Source organism: Mesoplodon bidens (genome assembly GCF_964165515.1).
Source record: "Mesoplodon bidens genome assembly, chromosome: 15".
Taxonomy (NCBI): Eukaryota; Metazoa; Chordata; class Mammalia; order Artiodactyla; family Ziphiidae; genus Mesoplodon; species Mesoplodon bidens.
In genome coordinates, this window is record NC_138171.1 from 34873956 (window position 1) to 34893345 (window position 19390).

General features: G+C 46.4%; 1 protein-coding gene across 5 annotated transcripts; it reads right to left on the bottom strand.

Annotated features, from left to right (window-relative positions):
* Window positions 1-1236: 1236 nt before the first annotated feature.
* Window positions 1237-11917, bottom strand: ZNF3 (zinc finger protein 3). 5 transcript variants are annotated; one of them, XM_081257210.1, is made up of 7 exons: window positions 11829-11915; window positions 11158-11232; window positions 10557-10685; window positions 7448-7584; window positions 6402-6493; window positions 5985-6111; window positions 1237-4035 (listed from the first exon to the last, which is right to left on the bottom strand). In XM_081257210.1, the coding sequence occupies exons 4-7, from the start codon at window positions 7500-7502 to the stop codon at window positions 2966-2968; spliced, it is 1344 nt and encodes a 447-aa protein (XP_081113336.1). In that variant the 5' UTR covers window positions 7503-7584; window positions 10557-10685; window positions 11158-11232; window positions 11829-11915; the 3' UTR covers window positions 1237-2965. The 5 variants fall into 5 exon arrangements, with proteins under 5 accessions (XP_081113336.1, XP_081113335.1, XP_081113338.1 ...); XM_081257209.1 differs by having other exon boundaries at window positions 11158-11268; window positions 11829-11909; XM_081257212.1 differs by lacking the exon at window positions 11158-11232 and having other exon boundaries at window positions 7448-7534; window positions 11829-11917.
* Between the last annotated feature and the right edge of the window lie 7473 nt (window positions 11918-19390).

Below are 19390 nucleotides of genomic sequence, written 5' to 3' on the forward strand. Positions count from 1 at the left end.
TAATACTAACACCTGCCTCACACACAGGTTGTTGTGAGGATTAAATGATCTAATATATGAACACCACTTGGGAAAGGGCCAGGAAGAGTGTATGCCACGTGTCCGCTATTATTACCTTCACTGGAAACCCCACCGCCTCCGTGACTCAACTCTGAAACCTTCCCCTCTGACAACGTCTTTCCACACCTGGCTTATTGAAACTGCCCAGGACTTGACACTGGTCAGATGTAGGAGGATGAGCATAGTTAAAGAAAACTCAGAAGTTTAGACCCTGAGAGGTTTACAGAAAATTTGGGGCAGTATATGGGGCAAAAAACATATTTGGTTTGAAGCAAATAATTTGAAACTTTTAAGAGGCCCAAGTGTAAATGCCCCGCAGTCTGCTAGAGACCCGAGACTGGAGCTTGAGAGTGATTAGTACCCCATGTGCAGATTTAAAATTTAATTGAATAGAGGTTAACAGTCGAAGCCATGGGAATAAATGGGTTCCAAGGATAATGGCATAGGAAGATACCACCGATACGGTGACTGAACATTAAGGAATGCTCAATTAGGGACTGAGAAAAGAGGAATCATTAAGAGAAAAAGGAATGAACAATCAGGAGAATCAGGTGAATCAGATGTTGTAGCTGTTTCAAAGATATTTTTTAAAAAACATATTTTTCACACAGTGGCCCTGCTCAGTCTCAGGGGCCCCCCTGAGATGCTCTGAGAAGTGTCACGAAGTCTTCTAGGGGTAGGGGTAGGGGTCGGGGGTGGTCAGAAGGCTGAGCCCTGCTGTGCAGTGACTGTCCATCACCAGTTCTACCTGTTCAGGGGTCTTTCCCAGAGCTTCACAGTTGAACCTGCACGAGCAGCCAGGCTCAGGCCCACCCCAAACTGTCCTGCCTGGAACCTCCTCTCCTTTACACATGGGTCTTATACGGCCTAGCTCAGGTTTATCTTTTAGACATTTCCTCCATTTCCTTACTATTTCTTCTCAGTGTAAATGTTTAGGCTCTACCCTCAGGAATTATACTTTATAGGTCTGACTTGGGACTCAGACACCTGCATTACTAACAAGCAGCCTCGTGACCCTGCTATGATAGTTTGTGGTCTACACTTGGTCAATCTCAAGTCTATGGTGGGTGTCAAAGACGAGCCAAAAATGATGAGTTTCATGGTCGTTTTAAGAAATTAAAAACATATTAGTCAGTCACAATATATGATCCAAAATTTTTCAGAGGTCAGAGTTCCAGACATTTCCTCCTTTTATTCCATCAGACTTTCATCTCAGCCTTCTCCATGACTGTAACCTCCCACCAAGAGCCAAACCAAGAAATCTCAATATGCCTATTGTTTTTTTTGTGTGTGTGGTGGTGGGGGGGGCGCGATTTTTAGCCAAGACACGCTGCTTACGGGATCTTAGTTCCCCGACCAGGGATGGAACCCAGGGCCATGGCAATGAGAGCACCGAGTCCCAACCACTGGGCCGCTAGGGAATTGCCTCAATACGCCTACTGTTACCCAACATCCAAGCATGCTCTTGTCAAGAACCCCATACTCAGAAACACCTTTCTAGTTTTGGTTGCTGGTGTTAAAGTATCGTGCAACACAGAACGCCATGCAGCACACGAAATCCTAAAGGTGGGTACAGACGTGTAAGCGGCTGTGTAAATGAGATAAGATACTCTGTGGCAGCGTGCAGAGGAAAGGACAGAGTCAAGGGAGAGAGGTCACAGATTTGAGACTAGAAGAGAAACAGCTGTCTGTAAAAAGTTTTAAAGATTCCATTTACAGTCACTAATGTTTCTTGTTTAAACCGAAATAAATTTGGCCCCGGCACAAAAACACACTCCATCTGTCCTTCTGGAAAACTATTCTGTTTAATAGTGCATTTGATTTATGCTACAGGATGAGCAGGATTTGGAAAATATAACGAAAGGTCATCCCTTCCGCTGGGAAAACTCGGGGAGCTCCATCCTAAGCCAGCAAGGAGCCCTGATGCCAGGCTCAGACCCGAGCTTCCTCCTCTGGGCTGTGCTCTCTGAATTCACACTTGGCTGTTGAAGTCAGAGGTGGGGTTGGGAAAGGTCGGGCTGCTGGTGCCAGATGTCAGAGGTCATCGGTATCAGAGGGCAGGGCAAGCTGGCTGAGCGAGATCCTAAAAGTGTCCTTAGTTGCTAGGGGTTTAGATTAAATCACTTTCCATCACAGGAGTGCCAAGAGGAAGAGGGAGAGGGGAGGGAATGAGACAGAGGCCAGTGCTAAATGCTTTTGATCCTTTCCCTCATGTTAGACTCACTGTCACAAAAGGGAAGAGTGAGTTCTCCACCCATATCGTCAGACTGCTCTTGGCAACTTGGTCTTGCTGCTCCAAGAGCCCTGAAGGATATAGTCACTACAGAAAATCTCTCTTGGGGCCTTCCCCCATGCCCAACAAAATAACAAATCCCTCAGCACCAGATTCCCGTAATTAATGAAGTCATGAAACAAAATAGCACATTCCTTATCAAAATTTAAAGCTGGATTAGAAGCAGTGGCTTTGAAATACAGCCTCCATTTCCCCTTTCTAGCAAAAACACGACCCAAAACATTCTACTCTCTTCTGTGCTGACTCCAGTTAGAGGAATCCTTGGAATTTTATTCCTATTGTGCTTCCATCCCCACCTTGGAAATGGTGTGAGAAAAATGGTCTAGTGCAAACTCCCTTCCCAAATGGAAGGAGACTGGTCCCAGAGCTTCCCTCTACTCCCAGCACTTAATCTGCTCCTTGCACCCTAATTTTTCAAGGCCGGTGTCATTCCTGGGAAAACTGACTAGGTTGCTAACCACTGTGCCAGGATGATTTGCCCAATATGCCCCATTCTCTAAGGCGAAAGGATGGAGTCGGAAGGGACACGTCCCAAATTGTTCATACTTATATAGTAAGGCAGGAGCTCTTGAAACTCAGAGGAAGTGAGGAAAACAGGCATCTGGCTCTCTTTCACGTAGACTCTCTGATATTTAATTCAGCAGTAACTCGGAGAGAACTTTTGCTCACTCCCATTACATTCAAAGGCTTCTCTCCAGTGTGAATTCTCTGGTGGCGAACAAGAGCTGAGCTGTACCTAAAGGCTTTCCCACACTCACTACATTCATAGGGATTCTCCCCTGTGTGGATCCTTTGATGCTGAATAAGGCCTGAGCTATAGGTAAACTTCCCTCCACATTCCATACATTCATAGGGCTTCTCTCCAGTGTGGATCCTCTGGTGCTGATAGAGGTGTGAGCTCTGGCTGAAGGCCTTCCCACACTCATTACATTCATAGGGCTTCTCTCCAGTGTGGATTCTCTGGTGATGAATAAGGGTGGAGCTCCTGCTGAAGGCCTTCCCACACTCGTTACAAGCATAGGGTTTCTCTCCAGTGTGGATTCTCTGGTGGTGAGTGAGGGTGGAGCTCCAGCTAAAGGTTTTCCCACACTCATTACATTCATAGGGTTTCTCTCCAGTGTGGATCCTCCGGTGGAGAATGAGAGCAGAGCTGCAACTGAAGGTCTTCCCACAGTCGTTACATTCATAAGGTTTCTCCCCAGTGTGGATCCTCTGATGCTGAATAAGATGTGAGCTCTGGCTGAAGGCCTTCCCACACTCACTACATTCATAGGGTTTCTCCCCGGTGTGGATTCTCTGATGCTGAATAAGGTCTGAAGTTCGATTAAAGCTCTTGCTACATTCATCACACTTATGGGGTCTGTCTCCCACAGGAAGTCTCTGCTGGGAAATAAGGTTGGAACTCACAGTGAAGCTGTTCCCCAGATCGCTGTATTTCTCACTTCTCCCTCCCATGGGGGTTCGCTTTTCTTCAACTGTCACTTGACCAAAATCCTGTATCTTCCTATTCAGTCTCTCTCCAGAGGAGCTCCCCAGCTGCCTCTTCAGACTGACTTCTTGTTCATAGGCTTCTTCAAACTTAAGACCCTGAGAAATATCCTTTTGGAATCTTCCCAATAGCACCCCGTGTGATCCTGTATCTTCAGAAATTTCTGGATCATGTTCAGTTCTGGTCTCACCATCTGGCACAATACAAAACACAAATGTCACTTGTTCTTTGTGGGAAAAAGAATCAAAACCAGAGACAGTATAATCACATAATGTTCACAGGCTAAAAGCACATGCCTCTTATCTGTGTGCAAAGAGGCCTACCCAGGCTGTACGTAGCTAAGGCAGAATAAGAGAACCAGGCCAAGGAAACAGGGAAGGAGAAAGGCAGGAAGGAAAATCGAGAAAAGAGGTGGAGGTGGAAGTGTAGAGAAAGCTGGATCAGGCAGAGGCAGGGAACCAAAAACAGAAGAGACAGGACATACGGTTTAATGAAGTGACAAAGTCCTAGAGGTCAGAGACTGAACATAACCTGGGAGATGGTGACTGCAGAACAGTTAGAGGATGAAGTGGGGAGCAGGTATGAGAAACTAACCACAGACGGTGTGGAGAAAAGTGGGAAGGTGATGAATACAAAGCGACAAGGGTGAAGCCCTGTAGCCCCAGGAGAAAAGGACACTCGGGTCTGTAGTCATGGCACCTATATGCCAAGTCCATGGAAACAGGCCAGAGACAGAGGTCAGTCCATCTCTGGGCCCCAGGCCTAGAACGCTGTGCTACGATGTGAGGCTATGTCAACAGTTTCCAAGTTTGCCTTCGCTATTTTCACTGCTCTGGGGTTTCTAAGGGAACTTCAGGCACAGAGGACAAGGGTAAAGGGTCCAGACTGTTAGCATTTTTAGTCTGTCAACATTGTGAGAGTAAAGGCAGGGCAGTGAGTGTTAGGGACAGAAAGAGCTGTATCTCCCTCACCTGAACAGGTACCTCTCAGGACCTCTCTGCTTAGTGCCCTTCAAACCCAGGACCCTCGGCTCTTCCTCTCACTTCAGCCCAGAGATCATGTCAAAATTCAGAAATGGGAATCCTGCTCACAGGGAAAGACATGGGACAAGGTTTATCCTGTTCATACCAAATGGCCCCAGAGCTCAATCCCAGACCCAGGATCTGCAGGGGACAGAGAGGAAATGCATGGGGAGTTCTCAAATGGGAGTCAGGAAGACCCCCGGCCTTGCCCAGGAGAATGTCCTCACTGAAAGCAGGCGAGGGTAAAGGAATGAAGAGTCCACAGACGACAGGTTAAGAAGCTAACTGCTCTCCTCCCTAACGCAAGTTGAAATTTCTACAAGAGCAGCAATTACACTAGGTCCACCCACAAATCAACAGATCCCTAAAGGAAGTCCCGACAGAGAAGGGAGGAGCTAGACAGAGTTCCAGAATGTTCACTTGGGCACTGAGCAGTACCTCACATGTTTAGGGATCCCAATATGTAATCTTTTGGGAAAATCTCTGGGTTATATGTTTTTTTTTTTTTTTTTTTTTTTTTCGTTACGTGGGCCTCTCACTGTTGTGGCCTCTCCCGTTGCGGAGCACAGGCTCCGGACACGCAGGCTCAGCGGCCATGGCTCACAGGCCTAGCCGCTCCGCGGCATGTGGGATCTTCCCGGACCGGGGCATGAACCCGTGTCCCCTGCATCGGCAGGCGGACTCTCAACCACTGCGCCACCAGGGAAGCCCTCTGGGTTATATGTTAATGTTAAGTCCTAAGAATAACATGGAAAAAAAGTGCCAGATTTAAAAAGAAGTATAGAATTAAAAGGCCAGGGCTCGAGTCCTGCCAGTCACTAGCAATATGACCGTATGCAAAGCATTTAAGATCTCTGACCTCTCTTCCCTTGCCTATAAAATGAGGCTAATTCTGGCTACCTCAATAGCTGCATCACTGTGAGGATTAAATGAGAGAATATCTATGAACACTCTTTATGAACTACAAATTACTGTACAAATGGGAGTTGCTACTATTGTTAGAATTTTCTGAGACTAAGTCAGTCCTTAGCTAATGGTTTTCAGTGACTCAACTATTACTAGCAAACAAGGAAGCAGAGAAATGCCAAGGGAGTTTTACTGAGGAAGCATCGCTCCTTACCCAGGGAGAACACGTTCCCGTAATTCTCCAGCATCACATCCCTATAGAGGTCTCTCTGAGCAGGCTCCAAACGCTTCCACTCCTTCCGGATGAAATACACAGCCACATCCTCAAAGGTCACCAATTCCTGAAACAACATGTTCTCCCGTGCAATTTCAGGCTGCGGGATGGGACTGGTAGAGCCAAAAGCTAATTCGGGATGGGGCTGAATAACGCATATTGGGAAGTGGGAGAGGAGGTCAGGGTGGAGGAGGAGAGAAGAGAGTTTGAGATAAAGCGAAGTTCCACTGTGTAGCAGGAAACGCCCACAGTCCTGATAGAGGGAATCATAGTTCAGGGCACTGAATGGGATGTTGCTACACAAAAAACCTCTGCAAAATGGGAAGGGAAAGAAGGATAAAGAAAAGCACAGCTTACCTGGGCCTTGGCCTTCAGCAGTGCAGCTGCCAACATCTCATCCCCCAGACTGTCCTTGTCGGAAAATGCAGGAACTTTTGAGGAAGGAAGGGCTGAGGACAATTAAAGGGTCCATGTGTCAGTCGATCTGCACTTGAGCCTCTCGACCTACAGAAAACTCACAGGTCCTGGGACAACCAAGGACCCACCCCCTCTTACATTTCTAAGTTCACTCCTTCTGCAGCTACAGAAGGTGCTTACACTTACGGCCGGCACGCTCAGCGTGGGCCTTCCTGCCTGAGGAAAGACGCCCAAAGCCCTGGTGACCCAGGCTCTCTGGTCTGCCCCAGGTCCCTTTCTTTCTTTCCAGTCACTCTACTCTCCATGACATCTGCCCTGAACTACTGTTAGTGATTCGTGTATTCTCGTCCATCCTCTCAAGCCTGGCCAGAACACAAGCTATCCTGTTCATGTCCCTTCCGTCATTCTCCACATCTCAAACTCCTGGACAAAATTCTTGACCAGAGGAAAACGGGCTTCATCCCAGCCCTGACTGAAGACACAATGCCCACAACTGTTCTCTTTTTTCTCTATCCCCAGATCAAATCTACACACTACAAAATGTTTCCTGTTTCTGTGCTAGATGATGTATCTTGTTTCCTGTTTCCGTGCTTGATCATATATCTTTTCCTGTAACTTTTTTTTAAAAAAACATTTATTTTGGCTCCGCCAGGTCTTTGTTACGGCATGCGGGATCTTTAGTTGCGGCATGCGGACTTCTTAGCTGTGGCATGTGGACTCTAGTTCCCTGACCAAGGATCAACCCGGGCCCCCTGCATTGGGAGCACGGAGTCTTATCCACTGCGCCACCAGGGAAGTTCCAAACTATACTTAACTAATGGCTTCATTCCGCCTTTCCCCACTAGGCGGGGAGCTAGTGAAAGGCAAGGACTATGTCCTATCCAGTCTGGATTCCAGAAGTTAGCCCAGCACTTGGTGAATGAGGGATTTCAACAGGTGATTGCTGAATGGCTGAATAAAAAGACGAGGGAACCCTGATTCCTTACCACTCTCCAGCAGGGCCTGAGGTTCCTGAGATACTCGATCAGCCTGAGTTTCCATGGGTCGGGCGTGAAGCTCGGATCTCTGGTCTCCTATTTGCAGAGTCAGCAGGAAACAGGTTTTGAATGAGAATGAGGAAGCACTGTAGAAGGAAAAGTTCAAGGTTCAAAGATAATTTATATATATATATATATATTTTTTTTAATTTTATTTATTTTTGGCTGCATTGGGTCTTCGTTGCTGCGCGCGGGCTTTCTCTAGTTGTGGCAAGCGGGGCTACTCTTTGTTGATGTGCGCGGGCTTCTCATTGAGGTGGCTTCTCTTATTGTGAAGCACGGGCTCTAGGCGTGCAGGCTTAAGTAGTTGCAGCAAACGGGCTCAGTAGTTGCAGCACGTGGGCTCAGTAGTTGTGGCTCAGCGGGCTCTAGAGCGCAGGCTCAGTAGTTGTGGTGCACGGGCTTAGTTGCTCTGCAGAATGTGGGATCTTCCTGGACCAGGGCTCGAACCTGTGTCCCCTGCATTGGCAGGCAGATTCCTAACCACTGCGCCACCAGGGAAGTCCCAAAGATAATTTTTAAAAACCCTCTTGAATACAGACAGAGGGAAACTAGCATTTCAGTTAGTACCAGAACAGCAAAGAGGAAATGCAGCAACTGGGATTAGTCTTTCAGGTCAAAGGCCGAAGTTCCTGGGCCACATCCCACTTTAGGCTCCCCCCGCAACACTGAGTGATATTTCTAACAACAAAAAATGGGGAACACGGGTGCCAAATGATGCCATTAGCAGAATGAAATATGAAGCAACTACTCACATGAAAAATATTAAAGTGAAAAAGTGTTACACACAGACTGCAAAATGTAAGTATCATATCAACTTTTAAGAATACTTGTAATAATGGATAAAGCTAATGTATACAGATTTTTTATTTTATTTTTGGCTGCACTGGGTCTTTGTTGCTGCATGCGGGCTTTTCTCTAGTTGAGGCGTGCAGGGGCTACTCTTCATTGCAGTGTACGGGCTTCTCATTGCGGTGGCCTCTCTTATTGCGGAGCATGGGCTGTAGGCGCACGGGCTTCAGTAGTTGTGGTGCGCAGGCTCAGTAGTTGTGGCTCGCAGACCCTAGAGCGCAGGCTCAGTAGCTGTGGTGCATGGGCTTAGTTGCTCCACAGCATGTGGGATCTTCCCAGACCAGGGCTCGAACCCATGTCCCCTGCATTGGCAGGTGGGTTCTTAACCACTGCGCCACCAGGGAAGCCCTATATAGATTTTTTTTAAACCCTCATAAATGTTAGAATTAGTAGAAGGAAAAAAAACTTACTGTGGTAGGTTTCTAGCTGTTATATTAAATGTAGGTGCTATCCTTAGAGGAAGAGGGGCCATGAAAAAGCACCCAAATAACAGAGACCATGGGGGAGTTTCCATAAGTTCTGTCTTAATTTAAAAACCCTGAGGAAACAATACCTGTCTCACAGAACCAGGGCAAATAGCTCAGATCTATTAAATTAAGATAAATTCAGAAACTCCCTGGCAATCTAGTGGTTAGGATTTGACGCTTTCACTGCTGTGGCCTGCGTTCAATCCTTGGTCAGGGAACTGATACCCCACAAGCTGTGCGGTGTGGCCAAAAAAAAAAAAAAAAAAAAGATAAGTTTCCTGCTTCCAGTCTCAGTCAAAGGTGGGATGTTATTGAAGGATTTAGTCCCTTTTTGTGGTCCTTGTGTCGTCTCATCACAGGGGTGGGTGTATATATTTGCCAGGTTCTGAGAGACTAGTCCCAGTTGCTGTGTTTCCTCTCCCCAAGAAGGTAGCAGCCAACCTTCTTTTTTTTTTTTTTTTTTTTGCGGTACACGGGCCTCTCACTGCTGTGGCCTCTCCCGTTGCGGAGCACAGGCTCCGGACGCGCAGGCCCAGCGGCCACGGCTCACGGGCCCAGCCACTCCGCGGCACGCGGGATCCTCCCAGACCGGGGCACACACCCGCATCCCCTGCTTCGGCAGGCGGACCCTCAACCACTGCGCCACCAGGGAAGCCCCCCAACCTTCTTTTTTATCTCCCTTCTCTCATAAGAGATTTTCTTGGATCAGAATGTAAGTCCCTGAAGCAAGAACCAATGCTTTTTAAAAAGCATAAGATTACTTATTACTCCATTTTTGTCCCTACTAAGATCCCCACTCCCCGGTTGCTGTTCTCTGTGGCTCCAGGGAATAAGATGTAACATTAGTACCTAGACGAAGGTTTGGGTCTCAAGTACAAGTTTGTTTTTCACAACTGAATGCTGTGGCAAGAATCAACAGATGGAGAATAGGTGCTGCAGCTGCCAGCGCATCCTTACACTGAGGGAAGAACAGGGAAAACCCCTGGATTTTGTGTGCCTCCCTCTTTGTTCATTTGCTCATGTAACAAACACTTGTTGAGTGCCAATTAACAATGCAAAGCACTACTGAAAGGAGTAAGAAAATCAGCAATGCAAAAGGTATTTGCTTCATCATTACAGACTATTGCATTCACATTAAGGTATAAAAAGGGGAGGGGCCCTAAGAGTCACTCAGAGTTCAGAGAACTCTATAGTCTTTGGGCAGCAAGGGGATGTAGAAGGCCCATCACCAGTGCCATAACACAGTGAAAAGCAATGAATCAGGCATAAGCCAGACCCACTGACAATCAAGGTGACACACCCTCTTGCCACCATCGCCCTCTTGGCTGGGGCCCAACTCTTTCTCAGAGCCAGCCATCTTTTTCTGTCAACGAACTTTACAATCTCCAGGATTGGTTATAAGCAGGCACCCCCAACAAATCCGCTCTCTCAGTCTAAGCTCTCCTTTAGAAAGGAAGGGAAAGTCAGAGGCTCTGACTCCGGAGAAGAAAGCAACACTCCCTCCTCCCAGCTGGGTTAACCAAAGCTGGAGCTCAAACGGATATTGTTGAGAACAAGTCCCCGGTGTCTGGATCAGTAAACAATGTTTCTCATAGAAAGAAAAACCTCCATTGTGCCCCCAGAGCTTCAGGTCCTGTCAGGGCCCTTCCCCTGCTCCACTGCCAACCCCACTCTCTGGAGTGCTGCTGGGGACTGGGAAAGATGACCTGGCAGTGAGAACAAGTCATGGAAAGCTTTACCTCCTGGATTCTTTCCTTCCTTCTCTGGAGTTGGTCTCTAAAAGGCCAGAGTAGCAATTACTGGGAACTTGGCAGCCTCTGTTCAAGTTCTTGGGAATTCTGACTTTAGTTGATGCCAACGCTGTAGGACTAAGGGAAAAAAAAAAGGCATTTTAAATGTTTATGTAAACTTCACTTCTAATCTAGATATTTAAGAGATAAGAGAAAAAGAGAGGGGACATATGCTAATAAATACTGATTAAGATCACAACTGGTATTTGTGTTGCACCCTTAGAGCTGAAACAGAAGTCAAGATTCTCCAGGTCAACCTCCCACCCAGGGCAAGAAACACCTTCTCAAGTTCCTAAGGTTCTGGCAGCTAACTTGTTAGACACTCTCAGCTGCTTCAGCTGGGAGTCTGTCCCATTGCTGCACAGCTTAGCCATTAGAGAGGTCTTCGGATGGTAAACTAAAAACCTGCCCCTTCGACCTTCACCTCTCAGAGGCTTAGTGCCCTATGGACCTTCAATGATAGAATCTTCTCCTTCCACACAATTCTTCACCAAACACCTGAAACCAAATGATGCCCACTCCACAAACTTCTCTTCTTGGGGATAAATACCTTCAGTTCCTCTAATTATCCCACAGACTTCAGGTTCAGCATCCTGCTTATCCTCTCCTGGAGTTTACACATGCCCTTCAGAATGGAAACACCGGTCGGTGTTCAGTCCCACTTGAAAAGCGAATCAAATCAGGGATCTATTACAACTGGAAATGGGACACAGTTGTACCACTCTACGAAAAAGACTAGATTTACTGGGCGCCAAGGGGATTATTATGGAATCTGAATAGTTTTAACTGCGCACACTTCGTTGAACTCATTCTCTGGTCCTCAGACCCAGCCCACTAAAAAATCGACCCTCTCTCGTGCCGCGGGCGCGGATAACTGTAACTGTGTTAACATCAAATGAAAGCGTCTCGGGGAACGACCAAGTTAGGGTCGTTGTCATCAGCTGTTTTAAAGAGAGGAACGCCTATGCAGCCATACCAGAACTTTAAAGTACTCGAGTTGGGCGCTGTCACAGAACCATAACCGCAGCCCCTTTCCTCCCGCGATGCAGGGCCCGCTGGGGGGCGGGGTCCCTGGGGAAGCGGAGTCAGGACCAGAGCCTCCCGGCACCCTGCCCCGGGCGGGCCTGGGGACCCCGCGGGCCGCAGCGGCACGGACACCACCCCTTCCCCGGCGACCACTGCCTCTGTCCCACCGCGAGCCCCGGGGGCGGCCGGACTCACCCTGGGGGCAGGGACGGGAGATTTGGGGGGCCGGACACCGACCAGGCCCCGTCGGACCCTGTCACAGACCCACACACTGGGGACAGAACAAAGAACGGAAGTTCGCTCCGTTTCGCTTCCGGGTCGGTCCTATTCACCACCACCCACACCTCCCCCGGTCCCCCCACATCCACTTGTTCCCTCTAGGAAAATGGAAGCTCTTCGCCTCTCGGTGGTTTGCTGATTGGGCGCAGGGCCCCAGCACCGACGCGACACTCCAGGCCTGCCGCACCGCCAGCCGCGCCCCCTGCTGGCCAGGCCGGGTGGGGCGCCGCGCACCTGGTCCTCAGGGCGCATGCTCGGCCGGGGCGCAGAAGGCGGGGCGCAGGGGGCTGAGTGGGTCCTGGCTGCCCTCCCACGTGGTCTCCCGCGGGGCCTCCGAGTGCCGAGCCTTGCTCACCGTGTCCGAGGGATCGGAGTCCCAAGCCGACACGCAGCAAACAGGAGGACGCTGGAAGGATTCAATATAGAACATTCACCCTTACTTGAAGTTTCCAAATAAACCAAGTTTATGCTTCCAAACAAACCAAGTTTTGTGTTTGTTTCTTGTAAAAATGCCTCCTTTAAATTACTAAAATCTGAAGAAAACATTCCGGCCCATCAGAGAGTTCACGTGAGGACAAAACCTGTACAAGGCAAGCGAGCAGAAAAGACTTGGGGAAGTTACCGATGTCGATCCATCCAGATGATAGAAAACTGGTGAAGCCCCATCACTGTGAAGAAGGTGTGAAATGCTTGAGGGAATGAGGAGCGAGGCTTCGTGGCTCACTCAGGTTCACTCACTTTTATGCCCTCACAGGAGGAATCCTGGTAGTGAGAGAATCAAGTCTTTCAGATGATATACAAAATGAACCCTTGTGATCTCCTGATTTCCCTTATGGCCCTGCCTCGCGGTTGATCTCAATGTTTACTGCCTCCAATATTTATAGCGCACCCATTCAGCTCTGCAATGTAACAGACCTTACTCTCCTGGGACTTCACTCTAAGGACAGTAATCTAATCAATTCCAAGAAAATACGGTAAGTGCTAAGAAAAGGTGATGAAGAGCAGGACCCTGTCCAGAGGTGAGAAGACTTTCCAGCAGTGATACAGGCTGGTGAGGGGAAGAGAGAGTGTTATCTGCACTTTAGTCCATTTGTCCTAAAGTAAGCTGCAGCTGTGGCTTTGCAAACAGATTAGAACAAAATTGTATCTATCTTGTTCTGTATCTCAGAAGAGACTTCCACAAGAATTCATCTCTGAAGCCTAGAATTTGGCTTAGAGTTTTTCATATCTCCGTTGCCTCTTGAATCAGATTTGGTAAGTTACTTTCTTCTATGAATTTATCTGTTTCATCTAAAATCTCGAATCTTCTGGTGTGATATTATTTGTAACATTATCTTATCTTTGAAGTATCTAATTTTGAGCAGTTTACAAAGTATGTTCTGTGGACCTGTGCGGGTCCCTGCGACCAGGTGGTCTGGGAGGTCAAAACTGTTTACATAAGATAGATTTTTTTGGTCTTTTTCACTGTGTTGACTTTGCAGTGATGCTACAAAAGTAATCGTGGGTGAAACTGCTAATGCCTTAGCATAAATTCAGGTAATGGCACAAAACTGAACTATTATATTCTTCATTGCCATGCATGCATAGTTTTTTTAAAAATCCAGTTTCATTTAAGAATGTCCTTGATGAAGCAGTAAAAGTATTAATTTCATTTAAAAAATAATAAGTCTTATCAGAGGTCCATAGAAGGAAGGGTACTGGTGGCCGTATGTGGGTCTCATGTCAGACTGTAGCCATTTTCAGACAAGGATATGAGGACCTGGGGGAGGGGGCATAGGGAAGGGGGAGGGTGGAGAACACACAAATCTTCCCAAAGAGTGTGAGGACACAGCCAGTTCTGAAAGAATCAATTCCAGATCCTTCTTTCTTTTTTTTTTAAGTTGTTTCAAACTAGTTTATTTAGGGGTTCCATTTTCACTCCTCAATAGATTTTATGTATTTCTCATATGCTTCCTCACTCATTAGTTCATCTAGTTCTGAAGGCTTACTGAGTGTCATCTTGATCAGCCAACCATCTTCATAACAAGATTTGTGGACAAGTCCTGGATTTCTGCTAGAGCTTCATTCATTTCTGTTACATCTCCTGATAGAGGAGAGTGGAGTTCACTCACAGCTTTCACACTTTCCAAAGCACCAAATTCCTCTTGTTTGTTCAATTTTGTCCCAACTTCGGGCAGACTACAGTAAACAACATCTCCCAAAGCTTTCTGTGCAAAATTCCTGATTTCCTCGGTTCCCACACCGTTTTCTGTTGTTACCCATTCATGTTTGTCTGTGAATTTACGACCCGACAGCAGAGCCGGGCCAGTGTGCCACGGTGACAGAGACGGTGCACAGGCTGCAGACCTCGGCCCTGCACAGTCCCCACAGCTTTCAGTGCCATGTTTGCCCCAGATCCTTATTTTCTATCTGTTCACATTTAAAACTGCTTTCCTGGAAAGCATCCCAGTGGCCAGGGCACCCTCTTTCTCGGTCGCCTTCCCCACCTGGCAGAAGATAGTCAGGCTTCTCACCCCCAAATCTTGCAATGGTGCATTGCCCTCAGGGTGTCAAAACTTCTGGGGTACCAAACAAAAGGATTCTTTGGGAATCTTGCGGCCAATATATATTTTTTATTATTGGAGTAAAATTGCTTTACAATGTTGTGTTAGTTTCTGCTGTACAATGAAGTGAATCAGCTATGTGTATACCTACATCCCCTCCCTCTTGGCCCTCCCTCCTACCCCCCACCCATCCCACCCATCTGGGTGGTCACAGAGCACCAAGCTGAGCCCCCTGTGCTATACAGCAGTTTCCCACTAGCTATTTTACACATGGTAGTGTATATATGTCAATCCTAATCTCCCAATTTGTCCCACCCTCTCCTTCCCCCACTGTGTCCACACATCCATTCTCTACGTCTGCGTCTGTATTCCTGCCCTACACATAGGTTCATCTGTACCATTTTTCTAGATTCCATATATATGTGTTAATATATGATACTTGTTTTTCTTTTTCTGGCTTACTTCACTCTGTATGACAGACTCTAAGTCCAACCACATCTCTACAAATGACCCAATTTCGTTCCTTTTTATGGCTGAGTAATTAATATTCCATTGTATATATGTACCACATCTTCTTTATCCATTCATTTGTACATGGACATTTAGGTTGCTTCCATGTCCTGGCTATTGTAAATAGTGCTGCAATGAACATTGGGGTACATGTGGGCTTTTGAATTATGGTTTTCTCAGGGTATATACCCAGTAGTGGGATTGCTGGTTCATATGGTAGTTCTATTTTTAGTTGTTTTTTTTTTTTTTTTTTTTTTTTGCAGTACACGGGCTTCTCACTGCTGTGGCCTCTCCCGTTGCAGAGCACAGGCTCCGGATGCGCAGGCTCAGAGGCCATGGCTCACGGGCCCAGTCGCTCTGCGGCATGTGGGATCCTCCCGGACCGGGGCACGAACCCATGTCCTCTGCATCGGCAAGTGGACTCTCAACCACTGCGCCACCAGGGAAGCCCCTATTTTTAGTTTTTTAAGGAACCTCCATACTGTTCTCCATAGTGGCTGTATCAATTTACATTCCCACCAACAGTGCAAAAGTGTTCCCTTTTCTCCACACCCTCTCCAGCATATATTGTTTGTAGATTTTTGATGATGGCCATTCTGACCAGTGTGAGGTGATACCTCACTGTAGTTTTGATTTGCATTTCTCTAATAACTAGTGATGTTGAGCATCTTTTCATGTGCCTCTTGGCCATCTGTATGTCTTCTTTGGTGAAATGTCTATTTAGGTCTTCCACCCATTTTTTAATTGGGTTGTTTGTTTTTCTGATATTGAGCTCCATGAGCTGTCTGTATATTTTGGAGATTAATCCTTTGTCCTTTGCTTCATTGGCAAATATTTTCTCCCATTCTGAGGGTTGTTTTTTCATCTTGTTTATGGTTTCCTTTGCTGTGCAAAAGCTTTGAAGTTTCATTAGGTCCCATTTGTTTATTTTTGTTTTTATTTTCATTACTCTAGGAGGTGGGTCGAAAAAGATCTTGCTGTGGTTTATGTCAAAGAGCATTTTTCCTATGTTTTCCTCTAAGAGTTTTATAGTGTCTGGCTTTACATTTAGGTCTTTAATCCATTTGGAGTTTATTTTTTGTGTATGGTGTTAGGTAGTGTTCTAATTTCATTCTTTTACATATAACTGTCCAGTTTTCCCAGCACCACTTATTGAAGAGGCTATCTTTTCTCCACTGTATGTTCTTGCCTCCTTTGTCATAAATTAGGTGACCATATGTGCATGGGTTTACCTCTGAGCTTTCTATCTTGTACCATTGGTCTATATTTCTGTTTTTGTGCCAGTACCATACTGTCTTGATTACTGTAGCTTTGTAGTATAGTTTGAAGTTGGGGAGCCTGATTCCCCCAGCTCTGTTTTTCTTTCTCAGGATTGCTTTGGCTATTTGGGGCCTTTTGTGTTTCTATACAAATTGTTAAATATTTTGTTCTAATTCTGTGAAGAATGCCATTGGTAGTTTGATAGGGATTGCATTGAATCTGTAGATTGCTTTGGGTAGTATACTCATTTTCACAATATTGATTCTTCCAATCCAAGAACATGGTGTATTTCTCCATCCGTTTATGTCATCTTTGATTTCTTTCATCAGTGTTTTATAGTTTTCTGAATACAAGTCTTTTGCCTCCTTAGGTAGGTTTATTCCTAGGTATTTTATTCTTTTTCTTGGTACCCCAAAACTTCTGGGGTACCAAACAAAAGGATTCATTGGGAACCTTGCTGCCAATATCGAGTAGATGAACAAATCCTTTGTGATTCAAGTGATTTCCTATTATTTCCCTCCAAAAAAAATGAGAGGATGGGGCTTCCCTGGTGGTGCAGTGGTTGAGAGTCCGCCTGCCGATGCAGGGGACACAGGTTCGTGCCCCGGTCCGGGAAGATCCCACATGCCGCAGAGCGGCTGGGCCCGTGATCCATGGCCGCTGAGCCTGCAGGTCCGGAGCCTGTGCTCCGCAACGGGAGAGGCCACAACAGTGAGAGGCCCACGTACCGCAGAAAAAAAAAAAAAAAAAAAAAATGAGAGGAGGACAAGGCCATTGCTGGTGATAGATCACAATATGATTTTGGCAGATTAAATTGACATTGCTATAACTATATTCCTTTCACCACTCATCTCACTTAAGTAGGGAATTCCCTGGCAGTCCAGTGGTTAGGACTCGGCGGTTTCACTGCCGGGGCCCAGGTTCCATCCCTGGTCAGGGAACTAAGATCCCACAAGCTGTGCGGGGCACAGCCTAAATAAATAAATTAATTAATTAAATTAAAAAACAAAAGTAGCAGGGCGATCAGCTCCGTGCTTTGGGATGACCTAGAGGGGTGGGATAGGGAGGATGGGAGGCACGCTCAAGAGGGAGGGGATATGGGGACATATGTATGCATATGGCTAATTCACTTTGGTGTAGAACAGAAACTAACACAGTATTGTGAAGCAGTTATACCCCAATAAAGATCTATTAAAAAAACAAAAAAAGACCCAAAAGTAGTAATAGACATAATATTTCATTCCGGTAATAAGTATTGCCCATCCATTGAGAAAAACAAGACAGTTCCCTCTATCTCACTGAGATAAATTCTAATAAAAATAACTTTTTGTTACTCATAGATCAGATTTGTTATACATTTCTTTCTTTTTTTTTTTTTTAAATTTATTTATTTATTTTTGGCTGTGTTGGGTCTTCGTTTCTGTGCGAGGGCTTTCTCTAGTTGTGGCAAGTGGGGGCCACTCTTCATCGCGGTGCGCAGGCCTCTCACTGTCGCGGCCTCTCTTGTTGTGGAGCACAGGCTCCAGACACGCAGGCTCAGTAGTATACATTTCTTTTTTTAAAAAATATTTATTTAAGTTTTGGCTGCATCGGGTCTTAGTTGCGGCATACAGGATCTTTTGTTGCGGTGCATGGGCTTCTCTCTAGTTGTGACACGCAGGGTCATTAGTTGCAGCAGGTGCGTAGGCTTCAGAGCAAGGGGGCTCAGTAGTTGTGGCACTCGGGCACTAGGGCGCAAGGGCTTAGTTGCTCTGTGGCATGTGGGATCTTAGTTCCCCAACCAGGGATAGAGCCCAAGTCGTCTGCATTGCAAGGTGGATTCTTAACCACTGGACTGCCAGGGAAGTCCCTGTTGTACATTTCTATTTTGGTCAATTGTAAAGTCCTACTTATCATGATAACCCAATCCAGGAGAAATTTTTTTAAATACTTAAAGCCTTATGTTCATAGAAAACTTTAATTAAATTTCAGTTTCTATACAATTTTTTTGCGGAGAATTATGATAAGTCGATCAGTTATCAATAGGTACCAATCTTGTTTCATCTGCAGTCCCACTCCTCCTCCTAATTATTTTGAAGCAAATCCCAAACATAACATCATTTTTTGTGTAAATATTATTTTTCACACTTAAAAAAAATTGAAGTAGAGTTACAATATTATATGAGTTTCAGGTGTACATTATAGTAATTCAGTATTTTTATGTAAATTTATTTATTTTACAGAATAATTACAGTATAATTGCCCATATGATAAGGACCTCATGAAACATAGAACTATGAAACCAAACCTCTGAAGGACAGAATCGACCCCAGCTGAGAACCACTGGGTTAGGGTGAAAAGGTCTCTCCCTGAGATTAGTTAGGATGGCTGCCTTCCTTCAGAGAACTGGTGAGGCTGGGGAAGGGCACCTTGGCTCTGGAAGTAGCAGCTGGAGCCGAGTACCAGATTCCATGACCAGACTCCAAACGTGGCTTTGGGAATAGCGTTGTTGCTCATGTAGTTTGTATCCTTTGAGAGAAATTCAACCAAATTCCTCAGCTGACTGAGCTCAAGCTGCAGTCCCATCCCTGAGGGACAATTGACAAGGAAACTGCCCCATCTTTTCTGCTCCAGGGCAACCTGGCTCCCAGGGTGTAGAAAAAAGGTTTTAGCCTATTTGTCTTCGAGCTGCCTTCATCCAGTGACACACTGTGGAAAGAGCTGGCCTGCAAAAGCTGCTGCCCTGAGGGTAAGACCCTGTGCCAGCCCCAAAGCCAGCCTGGGAGCAAGGACTTCCACTCCACCCTTGTGCTCAGGAACCACCATCACCAGGCCAGTTTCTTCCCATCACCTGGCCCCTCCTGTCCAACATCTCAATATAGGACCCAAGAGGACTCAAGACAGGTGTCTAGGGAATTACCTGGTGGTCCAGTGGTTAGGACTCCACACTTCCATTGCAGGGGGCACAGGCTCGATCCCTCTGGGAACTAAGATCCTGCATGCCCCGGTGGCTTGGCCAAAAAGAAAGAAAAAGAATAATTAAAAATAAATTTTAAAAAATGCAAAATAGGGCTTCCCTGGTGGCGCAGTGGTTGAGAGTCCGCCTGCCGATGCAGGGGACACGGGTTCGTGCCCCTATCCCGGAAGATCCCACATGCCGCGGAGCGGCTGGGCCCGCGAGCCATG

Excerpts from the sequence above, each read along its gene's own strand:
- ZNF3 (XM_081257212.1), bottom strand. The coding sequence starts at position 7,502 with ATGGAAACTCAGGCTGATCGAGTATCTCAGGAACCTCAGGCCCTGCTG. Across the intron at positions 6,112-6,401 it reads TGCTGAAGGCCAAGGCCCAG|GAATTGGTGACCTTTGAGGA; the intron begins GTAAGCTGTGCT and ends ATGTTGTTTCAG. Across the intron at positions 4,036-5,984 it reads CGGGAACGTGTTCTCCCTGG|ATGGTGAGACCAGAACTGAA; the intron begins GTAAGGAGCGAT and ends GTATTGTGCCAG.